This window comes from Rhincodon typus, chromosome 5 (assembly GCF_021869965.1).
Source record: "Rhincodon typus isolate 14 chromosome 5, sRhiTyp1.1, whole genome shotgun sequence".
NCBI classification, from domain to species: Eukaryota; Metazoa; Chordata; class Chondrichthyes; order Orectolobiformes; family Rhincodontidae; genus Rhincodon; species Rhincodon typus.
Genome location: NC_063336.1, coordinates 114430740 through 114455739, shown reverse-complemented (window position 1 = coordinate 114455739; position 25000 = coordinate 114430740). Strand labels below are relative to the sequence as shown.

The 25000-nt window shown below is 39.8% G+C and overlaps 1 protein-coding gene across 1 annotated transcript in view; it reads right to left on the bottom strand.

The window, feature by feature from the left end:
• Positions 1-25000, bottom strand: part of LOC109922748 (syndecan-1-like) — a 66283-nt gene that overhangs the window by 18475 nt on the left and 22808 nt on the right. The window contains exons 2-3 of the mRNA XM_048597502.1: positions 8905-9010; positions 2259-2716 (exon numbers count right to left, since the gene is read on the bottom strand). Of these exons, the coding sequence (XP_048453459.1) occupies positions 2259-2716; positions 8905-9010 (564 nt within the window). The remainder of the gene's footprint in view (positions 1-2258; positions 2717-8904; positions 9011-25000) is intronic.

Here is a 25000-nt window from a genome sequence, read left to right as displayed (position 1 = left end):
CTGTGTTCTTTTGAGTTAGTTTTATAAACATCAAACTAGAAACAGACACTTCCCATAAAACCAGCTGCTAGTCCAGGATGAATACATCACCATTGGGAATTTCCATTAACTGTCTGTTGATGCATGTTTGAGGAGATTTTAAAACTTAAACAGGGTCTTTTGAGCACAAAGACACTAAGTAATACATTTTAAAATGCTTCTTATTTTATTTACTCAGGAATCAATAGCTGTGTTCCAATCTAACTAGAAACTAAATTTAATAAAAATGAAAGTGCTGGAGAATCTTAGCAAGTCTGGCAACATCAGTTGGGAGAGAAAACAGAATTAACATTTCAAGTCCAGTATGAATCTTTTTCGGGGAAAATAATGGATTTTATGCCATTGACAAGTGGAAGGAGGAGCAAGTACAACAGATGGTGAGGGTCAACAGCATAAAAGCCCATAATTTTCCAGACCGCATCAGGTATGAAGAAGTCATTCCAGACTCAAAAGGTTAACTCGGTTTCTCTCTCCAAAGATGTTGTCAGACTTGCTGAGATTCTCCATCACTTTTTATTTTATTTCAGATCTCCTGCATCTGCAGTGCTTTGTTTTTTATTAGAAAATAACTTTATTTTAATACAAAAGCATTATTCATTAATTTAAAATTACATGCTGGATTAAAACTATGATTAATCATTAATTTTTCAGTTGCATCGAACTTTGGCAAGGTATCACACTTAAATGTGTAAGCTTTTTTTTAAAATTACATTTCCAGTCTCTCACTGCACTGATTCATGGTAGATTTTGTATTTGTTTAATTGCAAATGATCGAGGGTTGCTACTTTGGAAAAACTTTGCTAAAATGGGCCCAATTTGTGCATGAATCATTGTCAGCACCGAAAGCAGTAAAACTACCTTTTTTTCAAGTGTACGTTCTTTTTTATTCTTTTCTTGGGGTGTGAGCATCATTGATAAAGTCAATATTTGTTGCCCATCCTAACTGCATTTGAATTGAGTGATTTCGGGTTGTTTCAGAGTAAGGGTAAGATCAACCACATTGGTTACACATAAGGACAACAGATTTCTTTCCTTAATGGACATTAATATACTAGGTTTTGTTTCATTTGACAGTTGCCACAGTCATCATCTTCGAAACTAGGTTTACATTCCCGATTTATTAATTAAAGAGGTGGTGGGATTTGAAGCTGAGTTGACAAAGCATTATTCTGGGTCTATGGATTTCCAATTCAATATATTACCAGCGTGCCACACCTACCCCTGTCACTCTGCAAATCTAATTGAACAAGATTACTTAGTGGGTAAATATACATTGTGATACAGAGGTGTGCAGCCTGGAAGATGTAAGATATGATTTCAGCAGGGGGGCAGTAAGAGGCTTCAGTTGATTGAGGAAGTAAAACCTGTGTTTGTGCTCCTAATTGACATATGCCAGAGAATGTACTTGAGGGCAGAATCAAATCTAGTTCTGATACCCTCAACCAACTGTTGAAAGGTGCTCACATCGTGTGATTGGCTAATACACCAGAGATGGTAGGGGAGTCTAAAACTAAAGGGCATAGATTTAAGGTGAGAGCGGAGAGATACAAAAGGGACCAGAGGGGCAATTGTTTTCACACAGAGGGTGGTGAGTGTCTGATATGGGCAGCTAGAGCTGGTGGTGGAGGTGAATACTCTCATTGAAAAGACATTTAGACAGGTACATGGATGGGATCGGTAGGGAGGGATATGGACCAAATGCAGGCAAATGGGACTAATTTAGTTACAAAAACTGGGCAGCATGGACAAGTTGGGCTGAAGGGCCTGTTTCCACGCTGTAAATCTCTATGGCTCTATGACATCTTGTAACACTCCGGTTAGCACCTTGTGCAGAAGGGAAAATTAAAACCACTTCACATTTTACCTTGTTAGGGTAAAAACCAGTTAGGATTCTTTGATATCACAATGTTTGATGCACCAATAGCCTTAAAAGTACACTTGAAACTTAGTAGATTTGCATTTTTTAATGATTTCATGTTAAAAATTCAATCAAAGTTTCAAAGAATTTAAGGAAAGCCTATTAAGTGCCTATGGTTTAATTTTTATAATATTATTGGTCTTGAAATTTCATTCTGTGAAGATTAATACATGAATGGTCATTTTATTTATTAATCTATTAATCCACTGCTTTAACAAAGCTGGACTTGCATATATTGCTTGATCTGAGAACTAAGTTCACAGAAAAAAAAATTACACTTGCATCTTATTTTTAAACTCACCTTTTCAATTTGTTCAGCATTTTCATCCACCACTGTCATCATTTCACTTGCTGCAAACATCTTTGAGTCAGCTAAGGATTTGTCATTGACAGCAACAACTGCATTATCTGGGAACACGGTGTGGACAGTAGGCTTGGCACTGCTCACTTCAGCAACATCATTTTTGGGTCCAACTCCACGCGCCAGAAAATATTTAGTGTTGTTTTTAGTAACAAGGTGAATATCAGTGTCTTGTGGAATAAGAGTGGTAGATTTACTACTCGTCAGTGTGGCTTCAATGGTTGTATCAACCACTGGCAAGTCATGATGCTCTGTTAAAATATTCGCATCTGCTTCTGTGATCATTTTGCTTGTCAAGGCTACTTGACTTGATGAATATAAATTACTTGAAGCTGTTGAAGGAAGTGTGTGATAAGTTGTTGTAAGCTCCACATCAAGATTGTTCAGAATAAAGCCAGCTAGAAGAAAAAAAATGGAACACTTAAACATTTCTATTGCGACATTCTAAACTCGTATTCAATATTAGATTAGCGTCTCTGAAAGAATTTCAACTTCGATCAAGACATTGCTATCATGTCAGAGTTGAAAACCAATCAAAACAATGAGAAACTAACCCTCTGGTCAAGTTAGGAAATCCTGCTCAATTATGACATAGCTAAAGTTTTGTTCTACCAGCAGTTCAAACTCCATAAATCAGCATTTGATACTCATATAGTGACTATAGAAATTGGTACTATTGAGTAGAAGAAGCACTAATCATGAATTCTGTGACCACAGCACACCACTGTGTTGCAGCAAATCAATTTTGGTAGACAATTCATGCCCGAAAGTCAACAAAGTCCCACCTTTCCATGTGTTTAGACTTTTAATTGGGCAAAATATTTGTGCAATTAACTGTATCATAAGAAATGATTTTGTGATGCTTTATGAACGGGACAACTTTAGAAGCCTAATGTACTGATAAGCCCTTACCTGTCATAAAAGCTACAGGAACTGATTTGATGGGATGTGATAGACTGATGATCTGCAACTATCATGCTATGATACACATTAGCTTCTGTGACATAAGGATGAAATGTGGGTCATATAGTACTGAATAGCTCAAATTTTCATTACAGCACCTGATAAAGACATGTATACATTGCAATCACAGATACTTGTGTGTCTTCTAGCTAAGCAATTCGGATGTACTGTAGCATGTCATGCTGCAAGAGGACAGAGCTCAGTAAGATGGAGTATGAGATGTTTACATGATTAGGTCACATGACATGGTAGTAATGACATCATGACCATGTACCTTAAACATTTCTGCTGTGAGATGTAACACAATATCTCTCTTTTCCAAAAGAAAAGAAAACCCAAACAGATACCTATCATTATATATAAGCATACATTGTCAATTCAACAATTATACAGATATGTAAAAAGACACTTAACTAAATCAATATTTGATACTCAAATAACTCCTGTCTCATGAGGCCATCTGGGTAGAGCTTAGAAATAAAAAAGTTGTAATCACTTTGTTGGGATTGTATGACAGACCTCCCAACAGTAAGTCAGAGAGAGGTAAAGGAGCAGATATGTAGGCAAATCACGGAGAGGTATGAGAGGAATAGCATTATAGTGATAGAAGATTACAACTTTGCTAACATTAACTAGGATTACTTTAGTGTGAAATGATTATGAAGGGTGAAATTTTTAAAATCTACCCTGGACAGATTTTTATGCCAGTACATAGATAGTCCTACCACAGATGAGGCAACATTAGATGTAATCTTAGGGCATGAAGCCAGCCAAGTGGCTGAAGTGTCAGATTTTGGGGATAGTGACCGTAACACTAAGCTTCAAAGTCATCATGGGAATGGATAAGAATAAGGATTTGGTAAATTTACATTTGGAAAGTAGGAGTTTTTCAAAGGTGCTATTGGCAATTCAGGGCCAGCATGTTTCTTTAAGATTGAAGGGCAAGGGCAGCAAGCCCAGAGAACGATGGATGACACGGGATAGCAAGAGTTTGATAAAGAAAAAGAAGGAAGCATATGTTCGGTACAGAGCATAAAATACAGGGGAGGTCCTTCAGACGTACAGAGAGTGTAGGGGGTACTTTACAAAGAATTAGGAGGGCAAAGAGGTATTTTTGATAGATAAGATTAAGGAAAACCCCAAGGCATTTTAAGTATATTAAGAACAAGAAGATTCCAAGAAAAGAGTCAGGCCTATTAAAAACCAAAGGGACAATCTGTGCATGGAGCAACAGCATATGAGTGAGGTCTTAAATGAATATTTCTCAACTGTATTCAGCAATGAGAAAGACATTGTAGCAGAGATTTCAGTAGGAGTGTGAGGTTCTAGAACACATTAAGATTAATAAAGAGGAGGAATTAGATGTTCTGGTGGGCATACAGATTTATAAATCCCCTGGGCCTGTTGAGATGTATCTGAGGCTGCTATGGGAAGTGATTGCTGGGGCCCTGGTGAAGGTATTTAATTCTTCACTGGCCACAGATGATTGGAAGATAGCTAATGTGGTTCCTGTGTTCCAAGAGGGCAGCAGGAATAGGCCAGGTGCTTATAGACTAGTTGGGTAGACATCAGTGGTGGGGAAAGTATTGTAAAAAAATTGAAAATGATTGATAGGGGAAAAGCTGTTGACGTTGTCTATGTGGACTCCAGTAAAGCCTTTGATAAGGTCCCTCATGGCAGACTGGTACAAAAAGTGAAGTCACATGGTATCAGTGTAAGCTGGCAAGTTGGATACAGAACTGGCTTAGTCATAGGAAACAGGTGGTAGCAGTGGAAGGATGCTTTTCGGAATGGAGGGTGTTCCACAGGAATCAGTGTTGGGACCTCAGATGTTCGTGATCTACATAAATGATTTGGAGAAAAATGTAGCTAGTCTAATTAGTAAGTTTATGGACAATACAAAGATTGGTGGAGTTGCAGATAATGAGGAGGATTGTCAGAGGATACAGCAGGATATAGATCAGTTGGAGGCATCGGCAGAAAAATGGCAGATGGAGTTTAATCCGGACAAACGTGAGGTGTTGAGTTTTGGAATGTCAAGTGCAGGTGAAAATTATGCAGTAAATGGCAGAACCCTTGGGAATATTGATATGCAGAGAGATCTGGGTGTTCAGGTTCACAGATCACTGAAGGTAGCAGAGCAGGTAGATAAGGTAGTAAAAAAGGCCGATGGCATGCTTGCCTTCATTGGAAGGGGCATTGAGTATAAGAATAGACAAGTTATGCCATTGCTTTATAGCACTGTAGTTAGGCCACACTTGGAATATCATGTACAGTTCCAGTCACCACACTGCCAGAAGGATGTGGAAGCTTTGGAGACGGTACAGAAAAGGTTTACCTGCATGCTGTCTGGCATGGGGGATTTTAGCTAGGAAGAAAAGTTGGATAGATTGGGTTTGTTTTCACTGGAATGCAAGAGGTTGAGGGATGACCTGACAGAAGTTTATAAGATCGTGAATAGCATGGATAGAGCAGAAGGTATGAGGTTTATCCCCAGGGTGGAGGGGTCAATTACTAGAGGACATAGATTCCAGGTGCAAAGCATGAAGTTTAAAAGAGATGTGCAAGGTACTTTTTTCACACAAAGGGTGGTGACTGTATGGAGCATGCTGTCGGAGGAGGTGGTGGAAGCAGACACAATAGCAGATTCAAGAAGCACCTCAATGAATACATTAATAGGAAGGGAATAGAGGGATACGGATCCTGTAAGTAAAGACAGTTTTAGTATGGAAGAACAAAATGTATCAGCGCAGGCTTGGAGGGCCAAAGGGCCTGTTCCTATGCTATATTGTTCTTTGTTCTTGTTCTTGTACTAACACTTGAAAAAGCAGGGATCATCAGGCATAGTCAGCACAGATTTGTGGGAGGGAGGGGATCATATAGAAACATATAAAATTATGAAGGGAATAGATAAGATAGAGCAAGAAGGTTGTTTGCACTGGTGAGTGAAATTAGAACAAGGGGACATAGGCTCTAAATAAGGGGGAGCAGATTTAGGTTTAGGACTGAGTTGAGAAGGAACTTCTTCACCCAAAGGGTTGTGAATCTGTGGAATTCCCTGCCCAGTGAAGCAGTTGAGGCTACCTCATTGAATATGTTTAAGACAAAGACAGATACATTATTGAACAGTAAAGAAATTAAGGGTTATGGTGAACGGGAAGGTAAGTGGAGCTGAGTCAACAAAAAGATCAGCCACGACCTTACTGAATGGCACAGCTGACCCAAGGGGCCAGACGGCCTACTCCTGCCCTTGGTTCTTATGTTCTTATGAGATCCTGTCTGACTAATTTTATTGAGTTTTTTGAAAAGGTGACTAAATATGTTGATAAGCGTAGTGCAGTTGATGTGGTTTACTTGGACTTCAGTAAGGCCTTTGAGAAGGTCCCATATGGAAAGCTGGTCCAAAAGGCCCATGGGATCCAATGCAAGTTGGAAAACTGGATCCAAACTTAACTTGCAAAGGGCATTAGGAAGCAAATAGGAGGCAATAGGTGGCAGGGTGTATTTGTGATTAGAAGCCAATGACCAGCAGTGTACCACAGGTATCACTGCTGGGACCCTTGCTGTTTCTTATGTAAATTAATGACATGGATGTGAATGCAAAAGGTATAATTAGTAAGTTTGCAAATGGCATGAAAATTGTTGCTGATAATGAGGAAGATAGTCTCAGGCTACAGTCTAATCACCTGGTAAATTGGGCACACCAATGGCAGATGGAAGTTAATCCTGATAAGAGTGAGGTGACGCGTTTTGGGAGATCTAATAAGGGAAGGGCATACACAGTGAATGGTAGGTCCCTAGGAAGTACGGAATAACAAAGGGACATTGGTGTACAAGTCCATAGATCCCTGAAGGTGTCAGTGTAGGTAAACAGGGTGGTGAAGAAGGCATATGGGATGCTTGCCTTCATTAGCCAGGTGTAGGATATAGGAGCAAGGAAGTCTTGTTACAACTTTATAAAACATTAGTTAGGCCACAGATGGAATCCTGTGTACAGTTGCACACTATTGGGAGTACGTGATTGCACTGGAGAGGGTGTAGAGGATGTTGCCTGAGATAAAAGACTCAGTTACGAAGAGACAGTAGATAGACTGGGTTTGTTTTCTCTGGAGCACAGAAGACTGAAGGAGGAATTTGAATAAGATATACAAAATTATGAGGCGTACATTGTGAGGAATTTTTCTCCATGACAGACATGTCCAAGACCAGAGGGCATAAGTTTCTAAGGTGACGAGTGAGTGGTTTAGAGGGAATCTGAGGAAACATTTTTCACCCAAAGAGTGGTAGAAATGTGGAACATGTCATCCGAAAGAGTGGTGGAGGCAGATACTGTTGCAACATTTAAGAAACATCTGGATGAGCACTTAAAATGCCAGTAGTAAAAGGACAGAGTAGGCTATGGACCAAGTTTAGGTGAATGGGATTAGTGTGATTTGGTGTTTCTTGGTCGACATACACATTGTGGGCCACATTCTATGCTATACGCCTCTATGACTCCATAATGTCTTGGAGATTTGACAACTTGTTCTGATTTGGTGATTGGATACTCATCTGGAGAGGTACATATACTAATCAGTTACTCTTGACTGACAGTTTGGTTGCTTTGATTCTAGTTGCTGTCACTCAGCATTATCACACAATCATCATCATTGGAATTTTCTTCCTCACTCACTGTGAGAGCAATTGGCATATTGTCCATTGGTCTGAGCCGGTTTCTGTTCCTTTGCAATATAGCACCATGATCAAGGTAATGACATCACACAACCTGGGATGATTACATAGCTTAGAAATCTTGCAGGTATCTAGGCATTTGTGATCAGATGTCACTGAATGGGAAGATCCCACAAAAAGTTGGGAAATCCTTTTCTCCTAATTATTTGTTTTCTGGGTTTTCTCTTTGCTATTGCTTACAAAAGAGTCATGAAATTTAGGGGTGGCTCAGTGGTTAGTGCTGCTGCCTCGCTGCTGCCTCACAGCGCCAGGGACCCTCAGGCGACTGTCTCTATGGAGTTTGCACATTCTCCCTGTGTCTGCGTGGGTTTCGTCTGTGTGCTCCGGTTTCCTCCCAGAGTCCAAAGATGTGTGGGTTAGATGGATTAGCCGTGCTAAATTGCCCATTACGTCCAGGGACGTGCAGGCTAGGCGGATTAGCCATGGGAAATGCTGAGATACAGGGATGGGGTGGGTCTGGGTGGGATGCTCTTCAGAGGATTAAATGGGCTGAATGGCCTACTTTCGCATTGTAACGTTTCTATGACTCAACACAGCCCATTTTTCTTGGCATATCCCAAGGTTTGGAGGCACACTCAAAGATCTACATGAACAACACAATTCACTTACAAATAGTTGGTTGAGCAGTACTCAACTTTCCTTATGTCCTAACAAATTAGTTACATTTTGAAAAAGTTTTAAATGTTTGTGTTGTTTTAGAGGTGGGGATAGGTAGAGGGGGAAAATGCACTAACAGTGATAAAAACAATTCTCTTTTGGTTTGTAGCATGAAACCTTACATTGTGCCACTCTTGATTATTTTAAAAAGATAATTGAATATGGCTGTATCTAAATTCAGAATTTTAAGTCAAGCATCTAGGAACATTATTTGAACTGAAAAAAAAATGCTTACCACCAGACCCAGAGCCAGAATAAAAGTCATCATCTTCAGTCTCTGTGCCAGACCCATCTAGTTCATAGTCAATTAAGCTTTCCGGCACCTTTGTTGAAGACATTGCCTATTTGAAAGAATGTTATATTAATATTGTAAATTTAACAATAAAGGAATATTTAATCTTCCCAGTTGAACATTAGTTTCACAGTGTTTGCAATGTTTATACCTATACTCAAGTCTGGATGTAACAAAAGAAAACTTGCCCAAAACAACTTGAGTTATGTCTTATTTTTCATAACATTAAAGCATTATATACCAATGAATAAACAAGATTTATCATTTTTTGAATGGCAGATTGTTACCAAAAATCTCCATTTTAGTGAGATAAGGGACTTGAAGTGGTTAAGTCTCTTTTGTGGTTCTACATCGGAACAAGCCTAAATGAAATACAATAAGCTAATCTGTTCCACAGCAATTACCACAGTTCAGTTGCAGACATTAAATAAACCATTTCAGACAAAGTACTGGTAATTAAAATCATACTGACTAACCATGCAATATATGCGGTTTCACTTCAAAACTAGTATCTCTTCCTGTTTACTGAGTAATTTTCCCTTCTGCCTCCAAAACACACAAGAAGCTACATCAGCTAATCACTTTTTTGGCGGTTTCACAGGGAAAAAGGAAGGGAAAGAATGTCTGATGTTGATTAGTTCTTAGTTTGATGTACAATTCTTCAGAGTAGATGCAACAGCTTTTAAAAGAGAAGTGGGTGAGTATAATAGATCACTGGGAATAGAAAGTGGGCGAAGCAGCTAGGTCTTCCAAAAGGGCCACAAGTAGTAGGGAATGGATCAACCTTCTATTTTTGCCATGAGGTGTCAGCATCAAGCTATTCCTAGTTAAACACATCTGGCCAGATGTTATATACAGTTTCAGCTATTTAACTGCTGCAGCATCTTCTTTTGTACTAACACTGAGTATCCCTATATATTCTCCTCCCTCCACTACATTTTAACCAATCATCCTTTAAGAAATTTTTGAGGAAGTTTTAAATTGTTTGCAATATCTTACAAAACAGCCTTTAGCTTTAAAATTGTCTGTCATTTGTTTTAGATTCAAAACAACTTTGATCCACTTGTAGAGAGAGTACTCTGCACATAGTAAACTGTAGTGAAGTACTCCTTCAGAATTACTCAGTGTACACAAGCATCAGGCTGTCAGTTGTGTTTCATAATATTTTGGTGTCTTTACCCAAAACTTCTAAACAAATCTCATCACCTCTATTTTAGAATAGTTTAATACACAAGGCACTTCTCTACTAGCATGTGTAACAAAAATTAAAATTGTCTGACTACTATTTAACAGGCTTCTATTCCTGCTAGAAAAATATTACTGGAATTAACACCCTGTTTATTCCAATAACCTGTTCACATCCACATAATTGTAGGGATAGGAAACGAATGATCATCTCTTCTAGATCACGTCCAATATTGTCCCCAGATGCCATGTCACAAAACTGCAAACGTATTCATGTTTTCTACCAGGTGTAGAACCTGAAGTAGGTTTGTGTATCAAAGCCCAGAGGTATTGAGGTCAACTAAAGCACCGTCTTCATAGGTAACCCAGCCCAAACTGATACTGAACTTGGCAGTTTTCTAATCTGTGAAGCCCATTTCCAGAACTGAGATACTTATGTGCTAAATGGTAGAATCCCTACAGTGTGGAGTTCACACAGACCCTCTGAAGAGCACCCCACCCAGATCCACCCACCACCCTATTACACTGCATTTCCCATGGTTAATCCACCTAGCCTGCCCATCCTTGGACACTATGGGCAATTTAGCATGGCCAGTCCACCTAACCTGCACATCTTTGGACTATGGGAGCAAACCGGAGCACCTAGAGGAAACCCACGCAAACACAGAATGGACCAGTATGAACAAGTTTAGGCCAAAGCATGGACCAGTCTGGGCCAAAGGGCCTGTTTCCATGTTGCATTACTCTATGAATCTATGACTCTATGACAGGGAGAATATGCAAACTCCACACTGACAGTCGCCCAAGGGTGGAATCAAACCCAGGTCCCTGGCACTGTGAGGCAGCAGTGCTAACCGCTGAGCCACTGTCCTACCCAATCCAGAAGCAGCAGCTTAAATTAATGAATACCTTAAAAGTATCAATATAAATATGATAATCAGATTGCGGGCAGCATTACAGGGACCTTGAAGCATTTTACACTGCATAGATAAAATAACATACTATGACTGAGACAGAGTAATGGATGTTTGATAAAACCTTACAATTATAAAGCAGTGTACATATTTTGGCAGCACTAGATATTAAAGCTTTATGCATTGGGTATTATATTTGGAGGACAAGACATTACAAACTAATATCAGGCAACGCTTAGGCTGTCTTTGTTAAAATCAGAATTCAAAGAGCTGATGCTTTAGAACTAATTTTGAACATTGGGTGAAGGATTAAAATTTTTGTGCACTGTCTGTTCCCAAACACATTTGAATTAGTAAAACACAAACTCAGTTAAACTACTCTTTGCAGGTTTTATGAAGAAAGGACTTAAAATTGTTTAGCATCTTTCAAGAACTTGGGAGGTCCCAAAATGCTTCACAGCCAGTTAATTATTTTTGAAACATTCCTACTGTTTTAATGCAGGGAAAACAGTAACCAATTTTAACCGCAAGGTCGCATGAACATCAATGAGGTAATGTTTGGATAATTTGCATTTTTAATAATGTTGGTTCTTCAGAGACTCAGCAGAGAACCAGAGAATTCAAAAAATTGTGAAAAGTAAAAAATATCCTGGCAGTTCATTGTAAGGCTACAGCAAAAGAATCCAATTCCCTGGAAAGGTTAAATGGAAACACATCATGTTAATATATACCATTTGACAGTAAATAAACTTTGTACTTCAAACATTCTCCTTCTGCAAACACTACCAGCACAGTTTAATGGTAAATACATTGTACCAAGCAAGGAGTGGCAATGGACTTCAGACTAACAATTAAATGATACCTCAATTATGCTTCAGAAAAATGGATTTGTGGAGGTAGCATAAAGGTGACAGATATAAGGTCGTACATGAAAACCAGCAAAATGTGGCCAAAGATTAATTGTATTTAATGATGACATACCATTTGGAGAAAAGGTTTTACTCCAACAAGCTTCCATTCCTCCACTTAGAGCACAGTGAAGGTATCTAATTTTGCAGGATGCAAAACGTGAGAAATAAAGTTTACAATGCTGAAGCAAAACTTCAAAGTCACAATGCCAATGATTGTGGAATCTCTATTCAGGGTATACAATCATGTTTTTAAAGCCCAGAATGAGCTCCACTGTAAAATCAATGTTTTAGCCTCTTGGGTAAAATGACAGATAACAATCTGACATACTCTTAAGGTAGCACTCAGCACCTTTAATTGGATTTCAAAATGTGAACACAAAATGACTCTAGAATTTACTAACCTAATGGTGACTGATTGATTTTGAAGCCAGAATACTGGCATGCCTCAAAACAAGTTCACAACACCAAAGTTTAAAAACCCCCATATTAATGATGAGATAATATCAAATTATTAATTTCAGCATTGCAAGGCAGGGAATTATTTTCTTACAAACATTTTTAGCACCACACTTTAGTACATTTAATATTAGTTATTGCTTTTTTAAAAAATCAGCTAAAATTTCTGCATTCTTTCTGCAGAATCAAGGACACACTGTAAATTTGAGATATAAAACTCCCTCACATTAAAAACATCTGTCCTATACTTAGCAGCCAATACAAACAAGCAGAATTTCAGTCGTTCAAAGTTGAGTTCTGAACATGAATGGACAATGATGAGGCATAGCCATTTAATCTAACGTACGTACCATTGTCAACATATCAGAGAAATTTGATTAGGTATGTACAACATTACCTTGTATTTATTTAACAATTTTTATTGTGACGTAACATCCACTTCACAGCATTGTAAGCAAACAAAATTTGATACGAAACTGCATAAGGAAATACTAGGACAGATTAAAGCTTGATTAAAGACGCAGATTTGAAGGCAGAATGGAATAAAATATTAGTGATCCTCGTGTTTCTAGTGTGGCCCTGGTACTTCTGCTGTTTGTGAGTCCTTTATTCCTCCTGCCAGAACTCCATTTCATATAGTTCATGTGCTCAGAATTGAGATCTGTAAGTCAGAGTGGGGTTGAAATGTTATATATAGGTTTGTACTCTATGCCACCCTCTATAAAGCCTATTGAAAAGTAAGGTTTCAGTATGATACGCTTTACAGCCCTTGCTGTGACAGACAATTACACACTACTTGGTTGTTCTTCTTATGCAACCAGCTCTGCTTCTTTAAATCTGGCCCTATACGATATCTGGACACTGACATTCAAAGACCTGAATCTCACATGTCAATTGCACACAACAATCCCATATAAAAATTTGAATGTCATAAAGTAACTGTTGACATATAACTTGTGATTTTGCTTAAGTGTAAAAATGCAAAACATTCCAATATATTACAAATGACTAGCTCACCTCAATTAATGTAGTGTTTCTGTCTGCACAAATGAGAAAAAAATAGGCTGCACTGAGTGATAAATACTTTCTCATTTATAAATTAAAATGGAACCATGCAGCCAAATGTCCAGTATGGAGCATATAATAGGAGAGCTAAGTGCTCAGATGCTGAAAATCTAGAATATAAACAGAAATTGTTGGAAACACTAAGTAGGCTAGGCAGCATGAGAAAGAAAAACAGTCAACACTTCAGGTCCATAATCTACATTGGTTCCTATGAAGGGAACCTGACATCTATTTCTTTCTCCACAGATGCCGATCTAATCATCATCCCTTGACATTCAATGGTGTTGCCATCACTGAACCCCCCACTATTGATATCCTGGGGGTTACCATTGATCAGAAACTCAGCTGGACCCGTCACATGTACACAGTATTCCTAACTGCAGCGAGTAACTCACCTCCTAACTCCCCAAAGCCTGTCCACCAAAAACAAGGCACAAGTCAGGAGTGTGATGGAATACTCCTCACTTGCCTGGATGGATGCAGCTCCAACAACACTCAAGAAGCTTGACACCATCCAGGACAAAGCAGCAGCTTGATTGGCACCACATCCACAAACATCCACTCCCTCCATCAGCAATGCTCAGTAGCAGCAGTGTGTACTATCAGAAGATGCACTGCAGAAATTCACCAAAGGCCTTCAGACAGCACCTTCCAAACCCATGACCACTTCCATCTAGAAAGACGAGGGCAGTAGATATCACCAACTGCACATGCTCCTCCAAGCCACTCACTATCCTGACTTGGAAATATATTGTCATTTCTTCTTTGTCGCTGGGTCAAAATCCTGGAAATCCCTCCCTAAGGACATTGTGGGTCAACCTACAGCTGGTGGGCTGCAGCAGTTCAAGAAGGCAGCTGATCATCACCTTCTCAAGGGCCAACTAAGGAAGAGCAATAAATGATGGCCAGCCAGTGACACCCATGTCCCATGAGTGAATAAAAAAAATGTGCTGATCATTTCCATCATTTTATGTTTTAATTGGAGCAAAAGTCATTACTTTTGCCTATCCTCCAAAAATCATTCAGAGTTCCTATGAGCTTCTTGATCCTTTTCAGCAAGAAATTCAGCAACAGTTGCCTAAGATCTTGTAAGGTCCAAAACTGAAATGAATTTGAAACAAATTTTTAAAGGTATGAAGTAAACATAACATGCTGAGCAAAAAAAAAATTTTAAATATAACCATTTTGAAAATGAATATTCAATTTGAACAAAATACAAAATTGTGTCATGAATTATGGAATGTATCTGCTGAATTTATTACAGTTTTTTGGGGAAGTCTCAACCAGCATGGATAGAGGGGTAACCAGTAGATGTGTTGTATTTGGACTTCCTGAAGGCTTTGGACAAGGTCCCTCACAAAAATGTAAGTCATAAGATAAGAGTGTTGGAGGTAGTATTTTGGCATGGATAGAGAATTGGCTAATGGGCAGGAAACAGTGAGTGGGGATAAGGGGTTCTTTTTCAGGGTGGCGACCTGTAATCAGTGGGTTCCGTCAGGGATCATTGTTTTTATAATGTATATTAATAAATTGGAAGAAGGAAGCTAATGTACTGTAGCCAAATTTGCAGATGACGCAAAAATAGATGGAGAGGCAGCTTGTAAGGGCGATACAAACAGTTTACGAGTAGATAATGATAGACTGTAAGTGGGTAAATAACTGGTAAATGAAGTATGATGTTGGAAAACATTAAATTGTTCATTTTGGAAGGGAGAACGAAAGAACAGTATTATTTAAATGGAGAGAAATTGCAGAAAGCTGTAACTTGGGTTACTTGTGCATGAAACACAAAAAGCTAGCACACACAATAGCGGGTAATCAGGAATGCTAATGAAATGTTGGCCCTTATTTCAAGGGGCTTGGAGTATAAGAGTAGGGAAGTCTTACTGCAGCTGGATAAGGTGCTGGTGAGATCACACCTGGAGTACTGTGAGCAATTTTGGTTGCCTGATTTAAGGAAATATATCATTTCATTGGAGACAGTTCAGAGCAGATCCACTAGGATGATCACTGGAATGGAAGGATTGTCTTATGAGCAACGATTAAACAAGGTGCACTCTACTCACTGGAGTTTAGAAGGATAAGAGGCAATCTCATTGAAACATACAGGATTCTCAAGGGGCTTGACAGAGTAAATGCTAGGATATGGGTTCCCCTCCTGGGAGAGTCTAGGACCAGAGGGAATAGTCTCAGAATAAGGGCGTGCCAATTTAATACTGAGATGAGGAGGAATTTCTTTTCATAGAATCACTACCACGCAAGTAGAGGTCATTTAGCCTATTGAGACTGTACCAACCCTCCTAAGAGCATTCACACACCACACCCCCAACCATCCCCATTACCCGCATTTCCCAAGACTAATCTACATGACCTGCACAACTGTGGATACTATGGGGCAATTTAGCATGGCCAATCCACCTAACTTGCACATCTTCAGTATGTGGGAGGAAACCAGGTCACTCAGAGGAAACCCACGCCGACATGGGAAGAATGTGCAAACTTCACACAGACAGACTCCCAAGGCTGGAACTGAATGTGTGTCCCTGGCGCTGTAAGACAACAGTGCTAACCACTTAGCTACCGTGTCACCCCAAATTCTCAGAGGCTTGGGAGTCTTTGGAACTCCTTGCCACAGAGAGCCATGGGAGCACAATCCTTCTGTATATTTCAGGCTGAGATAGATAGATTCTTGACTAGTTGTGGAATCAAGGGTTATGGGGAGAGGGCAGGAAAGTTGGTATGACAAAGGTTGGACCAGCCATGGTCCCATTGAATGGTGGTGCAGTCTTGAGGGGCTGAATGGCCTACTCCTGTTCCTATTTATTAGGGTCTTAACCCATTCAGAGCTGGTGGGACTTGAACCCAGGGATCCTGGTCCAAAGATAAGGACACTACCACCACGCCACAAGATTGTCTTATCGCTGGTACTAATCTCTGTTTATACGATTCTTTAATCAACTTATTCACAGATGTTATTACACACCTCTAGGGATTTGAACCCAGGCCTCCTGGCCTAGAGATAAGTGCACTACCAGTTTGCCACAAAGGCCTTATTAATTTATTTGCCATCTCAGCTTGTTGTAATTAAAGCTCTAGATATTTTTAATTAACTTGTCAGGGATGTTATAACACACCTCTGGAACAGGTGGGACTTGAACCCAGGCCTCCTGGTTCAGAGATAGGGACATTACCATTGTGCCAGAATGGCCCTTGTTAAGTTATTTGATGTTTTGGCTTGTTGTAACTAAAATTCTATGCTGAGTGTGTGCATACTTAACTATCAGTGGTAGATAATAAACCACCATTAAGACTTAATGAGAAGATGCACTTACACAAGATGTAGTCTATTGGATAAAACCAATCATTGACTGCTCAAATATAATTGCAAAGACTATCGGTAACTAGAAATGATGTGTCTGTTTCCATTCTACCCTCATGCTAGATTGTTTGATTCTCAATCAAAGACTATGACACATCAGATTAAATGAAGCTTAATACAATCTCCAACATTAACTGTATTAGAACCATTATTCCGCCCCCCTACATTCTGAGGGAGGAGGACAAATCAAGAAGGACCCAGCCCGGGGCCAGGGTCATGAAAGGAAAGGAGGTCAGGAAAGGAAAGGAGGTCATGAAGGGCATATCCCAAAGCCACACTCAATCAAGGTTTGTAAAGGCCTTTTTGAGAGAGAGCGAGGTCAGGTGGTAAGTGCTTTACCTTATCTTGCACATTATCGAGCAGCCTCCATCCTGCTTAAAACAAAAGAAGCTCCAACAGAATAGTCCTCACGTGAGTCCCAAGTTCTGGCATGAAGTAAGCAAAAGAGGAGGGATTGGGGAATCTTTGCAACATCCTAAGCCAATGATTGCTGTTGTTCTGAATGTGGAGGTGCACATTCAGAACATGTGAATGAAGGAGCAGTGCTTTGAAAGCTTGTGATTAAAAAAAAACCTTTTGGACTACAACCTGGTGTCGTGTGACTTATGATAATGTTCTGAATAACAACTATTATTGGTCAATCAACCTGTACAGTCAACACACCTGACTGATTGGACATTGACCATCCTGACTGAGCCTGGGACCCCTAAACACAAGCTCAGCTGTGTCTCCATACCCCTTTCCTGATCTTTCTTTACGAAGTGCCTCAATGGGAAAAAAGAGAGTTAGAACGAGGTGGTGAGGTGTAGGGAGAGAATCCAGAGTTTAAGGCTTTGTCAATTGTGGGCATGACAATGATTAAAATCTTTGAGATCAAAATTATCTGTTATTGTTGTTGCAGATCTTAATTTGTCCTTGATCAGGATTGAATTTAGGTCAGAGACTGAAGATGCAAGGTTGTTAGTAAACTCTTTGTTGAATACTCTTCTAACTGTATGCACAACAGACTACACATGGAACAATCCTCAGTCATCTCAGTTGTCATCTAATCTTCTTTACATATTGAGAAAAAGGACAAGGGCAGCAGACATATGGGAACACCACCACCTGCAAGTTCCAATCCAAGCCATTCACCATCCTGACTTGGAAACATATCACCGTTCCTTCACCGTTGCTGGGTCAAAATTCTGGAATTCCCTTCTGAATGACATTGTGCATCAACCAACATCAGGTGGACCACCACCTTCTCAAGGGCAACTAGGGACGGACAATAAATGCTGGGGCAGTCAAGGACACCCGCATCCCACAAAAATGAATAACTTTTAAAAAATCCTTTACAATACCACCCCCTTCACGTCTCTGATTTCTATTCAATACTATTGACCATACTACAATATTGCAGGAGCACAGATGTCTTGGAGAGTTGCAGGACTGCAGAAAATTACCCAGCTCTGGACGCATTGGCTGTATTGGTTGAAATTTAAGCAAAAGCTGCGATCTAAATTCACCTTCATGGATTAGTCACAGTTATTTACAAGATTAATATGTTTGGTGAACCACAAATGAAGTGAATGACGTACTGAGGGCAATAAATTCTGCAATACCCCAAAACAATTCCCTAATTGCCAAAAACAAACTGATGAAGGGTCTAGGCCCGAAACGTCAGCCTCTCTGCTCCTATGATGCTGCTTGGCCTGCTGTGTTCATCCAGCCCTGCACCTTGTTGTCTCGGATTCTCCAGCATCTGCAGTTCCTACTATCTCTGATTCAATAAAAATTGTGCTCAGAGTAAAGCAGAAGTACATTATACTACAAAAGAAGGAAGAAGTACATAAGCATTTGAAATATAAATTCAGGCTTTAAAATAGAGTTAGTCAATGCCCAAGAGATGGGCAGTAGACAAATGAAAGTTTGTACTGAAATATTAGGACTTCCACTTACTGACATGGGGCATTTTTAAAAATTTATACACAGAATGTAAATGCAAGCGAAAGAAAACTGCATTGCTCTGGGTTTGGAGTCACATGTAGGCCAGAACAGGTAAGGACAACTGATTTCCTTCCCCAAAGGCCATTGGTGAAACAGATTGGTCTTTTCAACAATTGACACTTGGTCACCATTGGGCAAAAGTTTATTCCAGACTTTTTTTTATTGAATTCAAATATGATTATCTGCCATTGTAGGATTCAAATCTATTCAAATCCCCAGAACAGGAGCTAGGGTTTCTGGATTAACAGTATAATGATACTACCATTACACTGGCTCTGGCATACAGAAGTTTTGCTATTACTTCCTAGATAATCAACTTACTCCATCATCGAAGGCTTGGAATTGTTTAAACAACTGCAAATTACAGGCACAAATTAAAAAGCAGCAAAATGTTTGGCAGAAAAATAATGCGACCAAATAAATCAATCAAAAGACAGCTTACACTTTAGTTCCTATTTTTCACTGCTCTGGTATTCCACCCAAAGTTCAGGTTTTAGAGACTCTATTCAACAAATCGTACCTGAATTGAACTTCTTATTTGCTGGGTATCTTTTGTTGATTCAAGTAGATATTATTGATATTTTTCTGGAATCTTTTGTTGATTCAAGTTGTTATTATTGAAACAAAAACGGTTAATGCCTTATAAAACAGTTGGTCGCTTTAAAGCATTTTGCAAATTATTCAAATGTAACTCTAGCTCCCCTAAGGCATTACCAAAACGAAATCAGTAAATATCAAAATTTTAGCATGCTCAGTTGCCATCCAAGACATTAGAATACAGTTATGTGCTTTAGTGTCAAACTGATCAACTATGTTACAATTTAGTTCCATTAAAAATTTACCGGATCTAATGGTCATATACTGTGATTAGGAACCAGTCAATTGAACTTTTTGTTGTTTATTCAAGGTCCATGTGTTGTTGGGAAGAATGCCATCTGGTGCCTATCCCTAACTGCCTTTGAGAAGGTGACGTTAAGCAGTTTCTTGAACCACTGCAGTGCATGTGCTCTACCTATAACCTGCATCACTGTTAGTTAAGAAGTTTTAGATCATTGACCCAACACCAATGAAGGAACAGCAATGTAGTTAGAAGCCAGGGCAGTATGAAGCTTGGAGGAGAAACATAGAAACCATGAGAAGGAGTAGCCATTCAGCAATTTGAACTTGCTCCATAATTCAATAGAAGCAATGCTGATTCTCTATCTCAATGCTATATCCCTGCTTTCTCCCATACTTCTTGATGCCTTTAAAATCTTTTTCCTGAATATATTCACTGACTTGGCTTCCACAGTCTTCTGTGGTAGAGTATTCCACAGGTTCACTATCTTTTCAGTGAAGAAAGTTTTCCTCCTCTCGGTCCTAAATGATCCACCCTATATCCTGAGACAGTGACTCCTGGTTCTAGACTGTCCAACTAGGGTAAACATCCTTCCTGCATCTGGTTTGTCCTGTTGGAATGTTATATGTTTCAATCAGATCCACTCTCATCATTCCAAACTCTACTGAATGCAGGTTCCATTAAACCAATCTCTCCTCATAGCGTACTCCTGGCTTTCCTGGTACCAGCCTAGTGAATCTTTGCTGCACTCCCACTACAGCAAGTAGAGTCCAATGGCATTACCACTACGCCAACTTAACGTTGTCCGGCGTGATAATACATCCCATCCCCTGTGGCGCCCATTGCCTCTAAAGTTCTCTATCATTGCCAGCGGTCACCTGAGCATGGATGTAGCTGTGAAAGAGGGACCGAGAGTCAGTCACTCCTTTCTACTTCTGGCTGCCTGGTCCTACTAATGGTAATTTTGCTCAACATTTCTCCTTTATATACTGAATTGAAGGGTACTTTTAATTAGCAATGGTGCAGGATAAATCACACGTAAGTTTAATAAAAAGAGGAACTTGTTTTGCATGTGACCCTCACCAACTTTTACAGAAGCACTATTGAAAGCATACGGTCCAGGTGCAAAACGGCCTGGTATGGCAACTGCTCTGCCCAGGACCATTAGAAACTACAGAAGGTGGTGTGCACAGCCCAGACCATCACGGAAGCCAACCTTTCATCCATGGACTCTATTTACATGGCTCGCTGCTGTAGAAAGGCGGCTAACATCATCAAAGACCCATTACACTACAGTAATGACCTCCTACAACCTCTTCTGTCAGGAAAAAGATACAGAAACCTGATCACACACACAAGCAGGTTCAGGAACAGCCTCTTCCCGGCTGTTATCAGACTGATGAATGGACTCTGTAGCCTCAAATAAACACTGTTCTTGCTAACATTGATCTCTCCTAGCACACGCCCTGTGCAATGTAACCTGTATGCCTCTGTCTAAATCTTTTTGATCTGTACATCCTTGCTTGCTATGATCTGTCTGTACCGCTCGTAAACAAAGCTTTTCACTGTACTTTGGTACGCGTGACAATAAATCAATTTCTTTCTTGAGAAGATATAGTTCATTGTAGTTGCCTGCCACTTCAACACACCACCGCGTTCCCTGGCCAACACTTCTGTCTTGGGCCTGCTGCGGTGCTCCAGTGATGCTCAGTGCAAGCTGGAAGAACAACATCTCATTATTCATTTGGGGACCCTGCAACTTCAGACTCAATATTGAGTTCAATAATTTTAGAATCTGAGCTCATTCTTCCATGTCCTTTACCCATCCCGACACCCCAGACCCTGTCGTGACATGGGCTGCTTTCAGCACATCCCACACATTGTCACCTACTTATGGTCCCCATTACCAGCATTTCTTTCTCCCTAGCTTACTATCATCCATCCCTTTGTCAGCCAATTGTCATTCTCTTTCTCTGGGTTCCATCTCCACCTATCTACTCACTCTTACGCAGCACCTTCCCTTCTGGCACCACAACCTCCTGTCTTTAGCTTATATACCACCTTTTCCCAGCTACTATCAGTTCTGAAGAAGGGTTACTGGACTCAAAATGTTAACTCGCCTTTCTGTCTACAGATGCTGCCAGACCTGCTCAATTTCTCCTGCAATTTCTGTCTTTATTATACTTAACTATATGATAGCAATAGCTACAAGTTCTATTGATTGAACTTTTGAAGTTTTCTCAGCCTCAGTAAATCAATTTAATATTAATTTATTCAACTTTTTGACATGGTGACATTAGCTACATTTCACTGTACCTAGGTGCAAGTGACAATATTAAACAAATCTGATTACTTACGCACAATTACAAAGATTCTCAAAAAAACAGATGATGTATCTGTCTCCAATGGACCTCAAAATAGGCTCCTTCTTCTCCATTCAAAAACTTGTGTCATCATCAGATTGGGTAGCATTCATTGCAACTTCAGCATTAACTCTTTCCGAACAAATGCATTATACATATGTGGTTAGAGGGGAGGCGATGGCCTTGTGTGATGTTATCATTGGACTGTTAATCCAGAGACCCAGATAATGTTCTGGGAACCTGGGTTTGAATCCCGCCACAGCATGTAATGGAATTTGAATTCAATAAAAAAAAAAATCTGGAATGAAAAAGGAAAAGCCCATCTGGTTCACTAATGCCCTTCAGGGAAGGAAACTGCCATCCTTACCTGGTCTGGCCTACATGTGACTCCAGACCCACAGCAATGTGGTTGACTCTTAACTGCTCTATGGGCAATTAGGTATGGGCAATAAATGCTGCCTAGCCAATGTTGCCCTCATCCCGTGAATGAATAAATTAAACAAATACACATGTACCACCCTACCAATCTACCAACCTCCCCGAGCTACAAACCTACTCAGTCAGTGTTGCTTCCAGAAGATTTGGGCCCTGATCTTTTGCACTAACTCCACTAACTCCAACTGGATTGCTCTGATAATACTGGAGAAATTTAAATTTAATATCTCATTTGTCCACGTCTGAGCAATTCAGATGGGCCATGAATTCGCAAGATTCAAAGTCGATTAGTATGGTCTGACCACAAGACCAATAGAACTTGAAGGTGAATACATCACCTAAAACAATGTCATTTCTCACAACTATTCTGGCTGATTACTCTCATTAGTATTTGTGGAGTCAACTAATACACTACTAACATTCAAACATAATTGAAAGTTATGTTAGGACTGAAATAGATGCTGAAGTTGTGAACAGATTGTTACAGCATAAGCGAGTTGCTGAAGAAGGAGATTGGAGTCAGTCAATGGAAGGAATTAAGGACAACTTCTTTGATCTTCTGAATAGTTTAGCTGCAGGAAGTTAAGATCCATCCGTTTTTGTCAGTCAAGCTGCCTGATGGATTACAGATGAGGAGAATTTCTTGTGTGATTTTTCATAATCTGGAATGAATTGCTTGAAAGCGTGGTCAGATTCCGTAGCAACTTTCAAAAGGAAATTAAACATATACTTAAAAGTGAAAATATTTACAAATCTCTTGGGAAAGGGGAGGAATTAATTGAACAGCTTTTTCAAAGAGTGAATGTAGGCAGAATGTCCAAATAGGCCCCTTCTGTGTTGTATTATTTTAGGAAGTGGTCTGATTTGCAGTGACCAATACAGCAAAGAAACCCACTGATATTAGTTTGTGCCATATGTTTAAACTGATGCACAAAAGCTAATTTACTGGCAAGTGCTAGCCCAACTCTCAGTTTTAATGTTGTCTAAACCAGTTAATAAATAGGTCACCCTAATAATCTCTGACACCTTCTACCAGTACAAACACCAATCCTCATGCAGCTATCCCTACACTTTCACCTTGCTCTCAGCATGTGGGAAATTTGTCGTCTAATTTTTTTCTGGAATTCCAACCCTAAATTCCTACTCTTGTTTTCCACTCACTTTACTTTGATCAAGCCTTTGGTCACTCCTCTTAATCTCTCTTCTTCTCACTCTATGTCTGTTTTCCTTATATTTCCAAAGTGCCTTGTGATGTTCCTTAGTGGAAAACATTCTATAGGAAGACACAAGTTATTATTGAGTGGGCTCAGCCTGCTGAATTAGCACCACTAGGTGCTCCAACTTTCAATTGGAAGAAATAGTACTGAAGATATGGAGGCATATGCACATCAGTTACCTCTCCCGATGTAATGAACACCAGCAATGGGGAAACTGAATGATTTATAATAGACTATCGATATTCAACTTCAGTCATGTGGTTTTAATACTTGAGATCTTCATGGACTAAAATGATCTTTAAAGAGGACAGATACTGACCTAAAATGGCTACTGTGATCACCTGGCCACAAATTGAGACACATTCTGGAGACCCAAATGGAATAAACAAAAGAAACTGCACTGATATTACCATGATATCTAGAAACTGAAACCAGCCAACAGAGTCAGCATCAAGAAAACATGCATCTCTTGTTTAATCCACACTGCATGATAAGTTGCACACATTGTACATCAAAGGATTACCCATTACTGTCAAGTTGGAAGGGCAATAGAACAGACTTAGGAATACACAAAAGGATTCATGGCAACAGCTGCTTTGAACAGTAAGGGAGAGTGAAAAAGAAATATGAATTGGGGACATAAGAACACAAGAAATAGCAGCAGGAGTAGGCCACTGGCCTGTCAAGCCTACTCCACCCTTCAATAAAACCACGGCTGATCTTTTCATGTTCTCAGCTCCACTTACCCAACCACTCACATAATACTTATTTCCTTCATTGTTCAAAAATCTATCTTTGCCTTAAAAACATCAATAAGGCAACCTCAGCTGCTTCACTGGGCAGGGAATTCCACAGATTCACAACCCTTGGGTGAAGAAGTTCTTCCTCAACTCAGTCTGAAATCTACCCCCCCTTATTTTGAGGCTATGCCCCCTAGTTTGAACTTTACCGACGAGTGGAAACAACTTCCCTGCTTGTATCTTGTCTATTCCCTTCATAATTTTACATGTTCTATAAGATCCCCCTCCATTCCTCTAAATTCCAATGAGTACAGTCCCAGTCTCCTCGATCTCTCCTCATAAGGAAACCCTGTCAACTCTGGAATCAACCTAGTGAACCTCCTCTGCACCCCCTCCAGTGCCAGTACATCCTTTCTCAAGTAAGGAAACCAAAACTGTACACAATACTCCAGGTGTGGCCTCACCAGCATCCCATACAGCTGCAGCATAAACATCCCTGTTTTTAAACCCCATTCCTCTAGCACTGAAGTACAATATTCCATTTGTC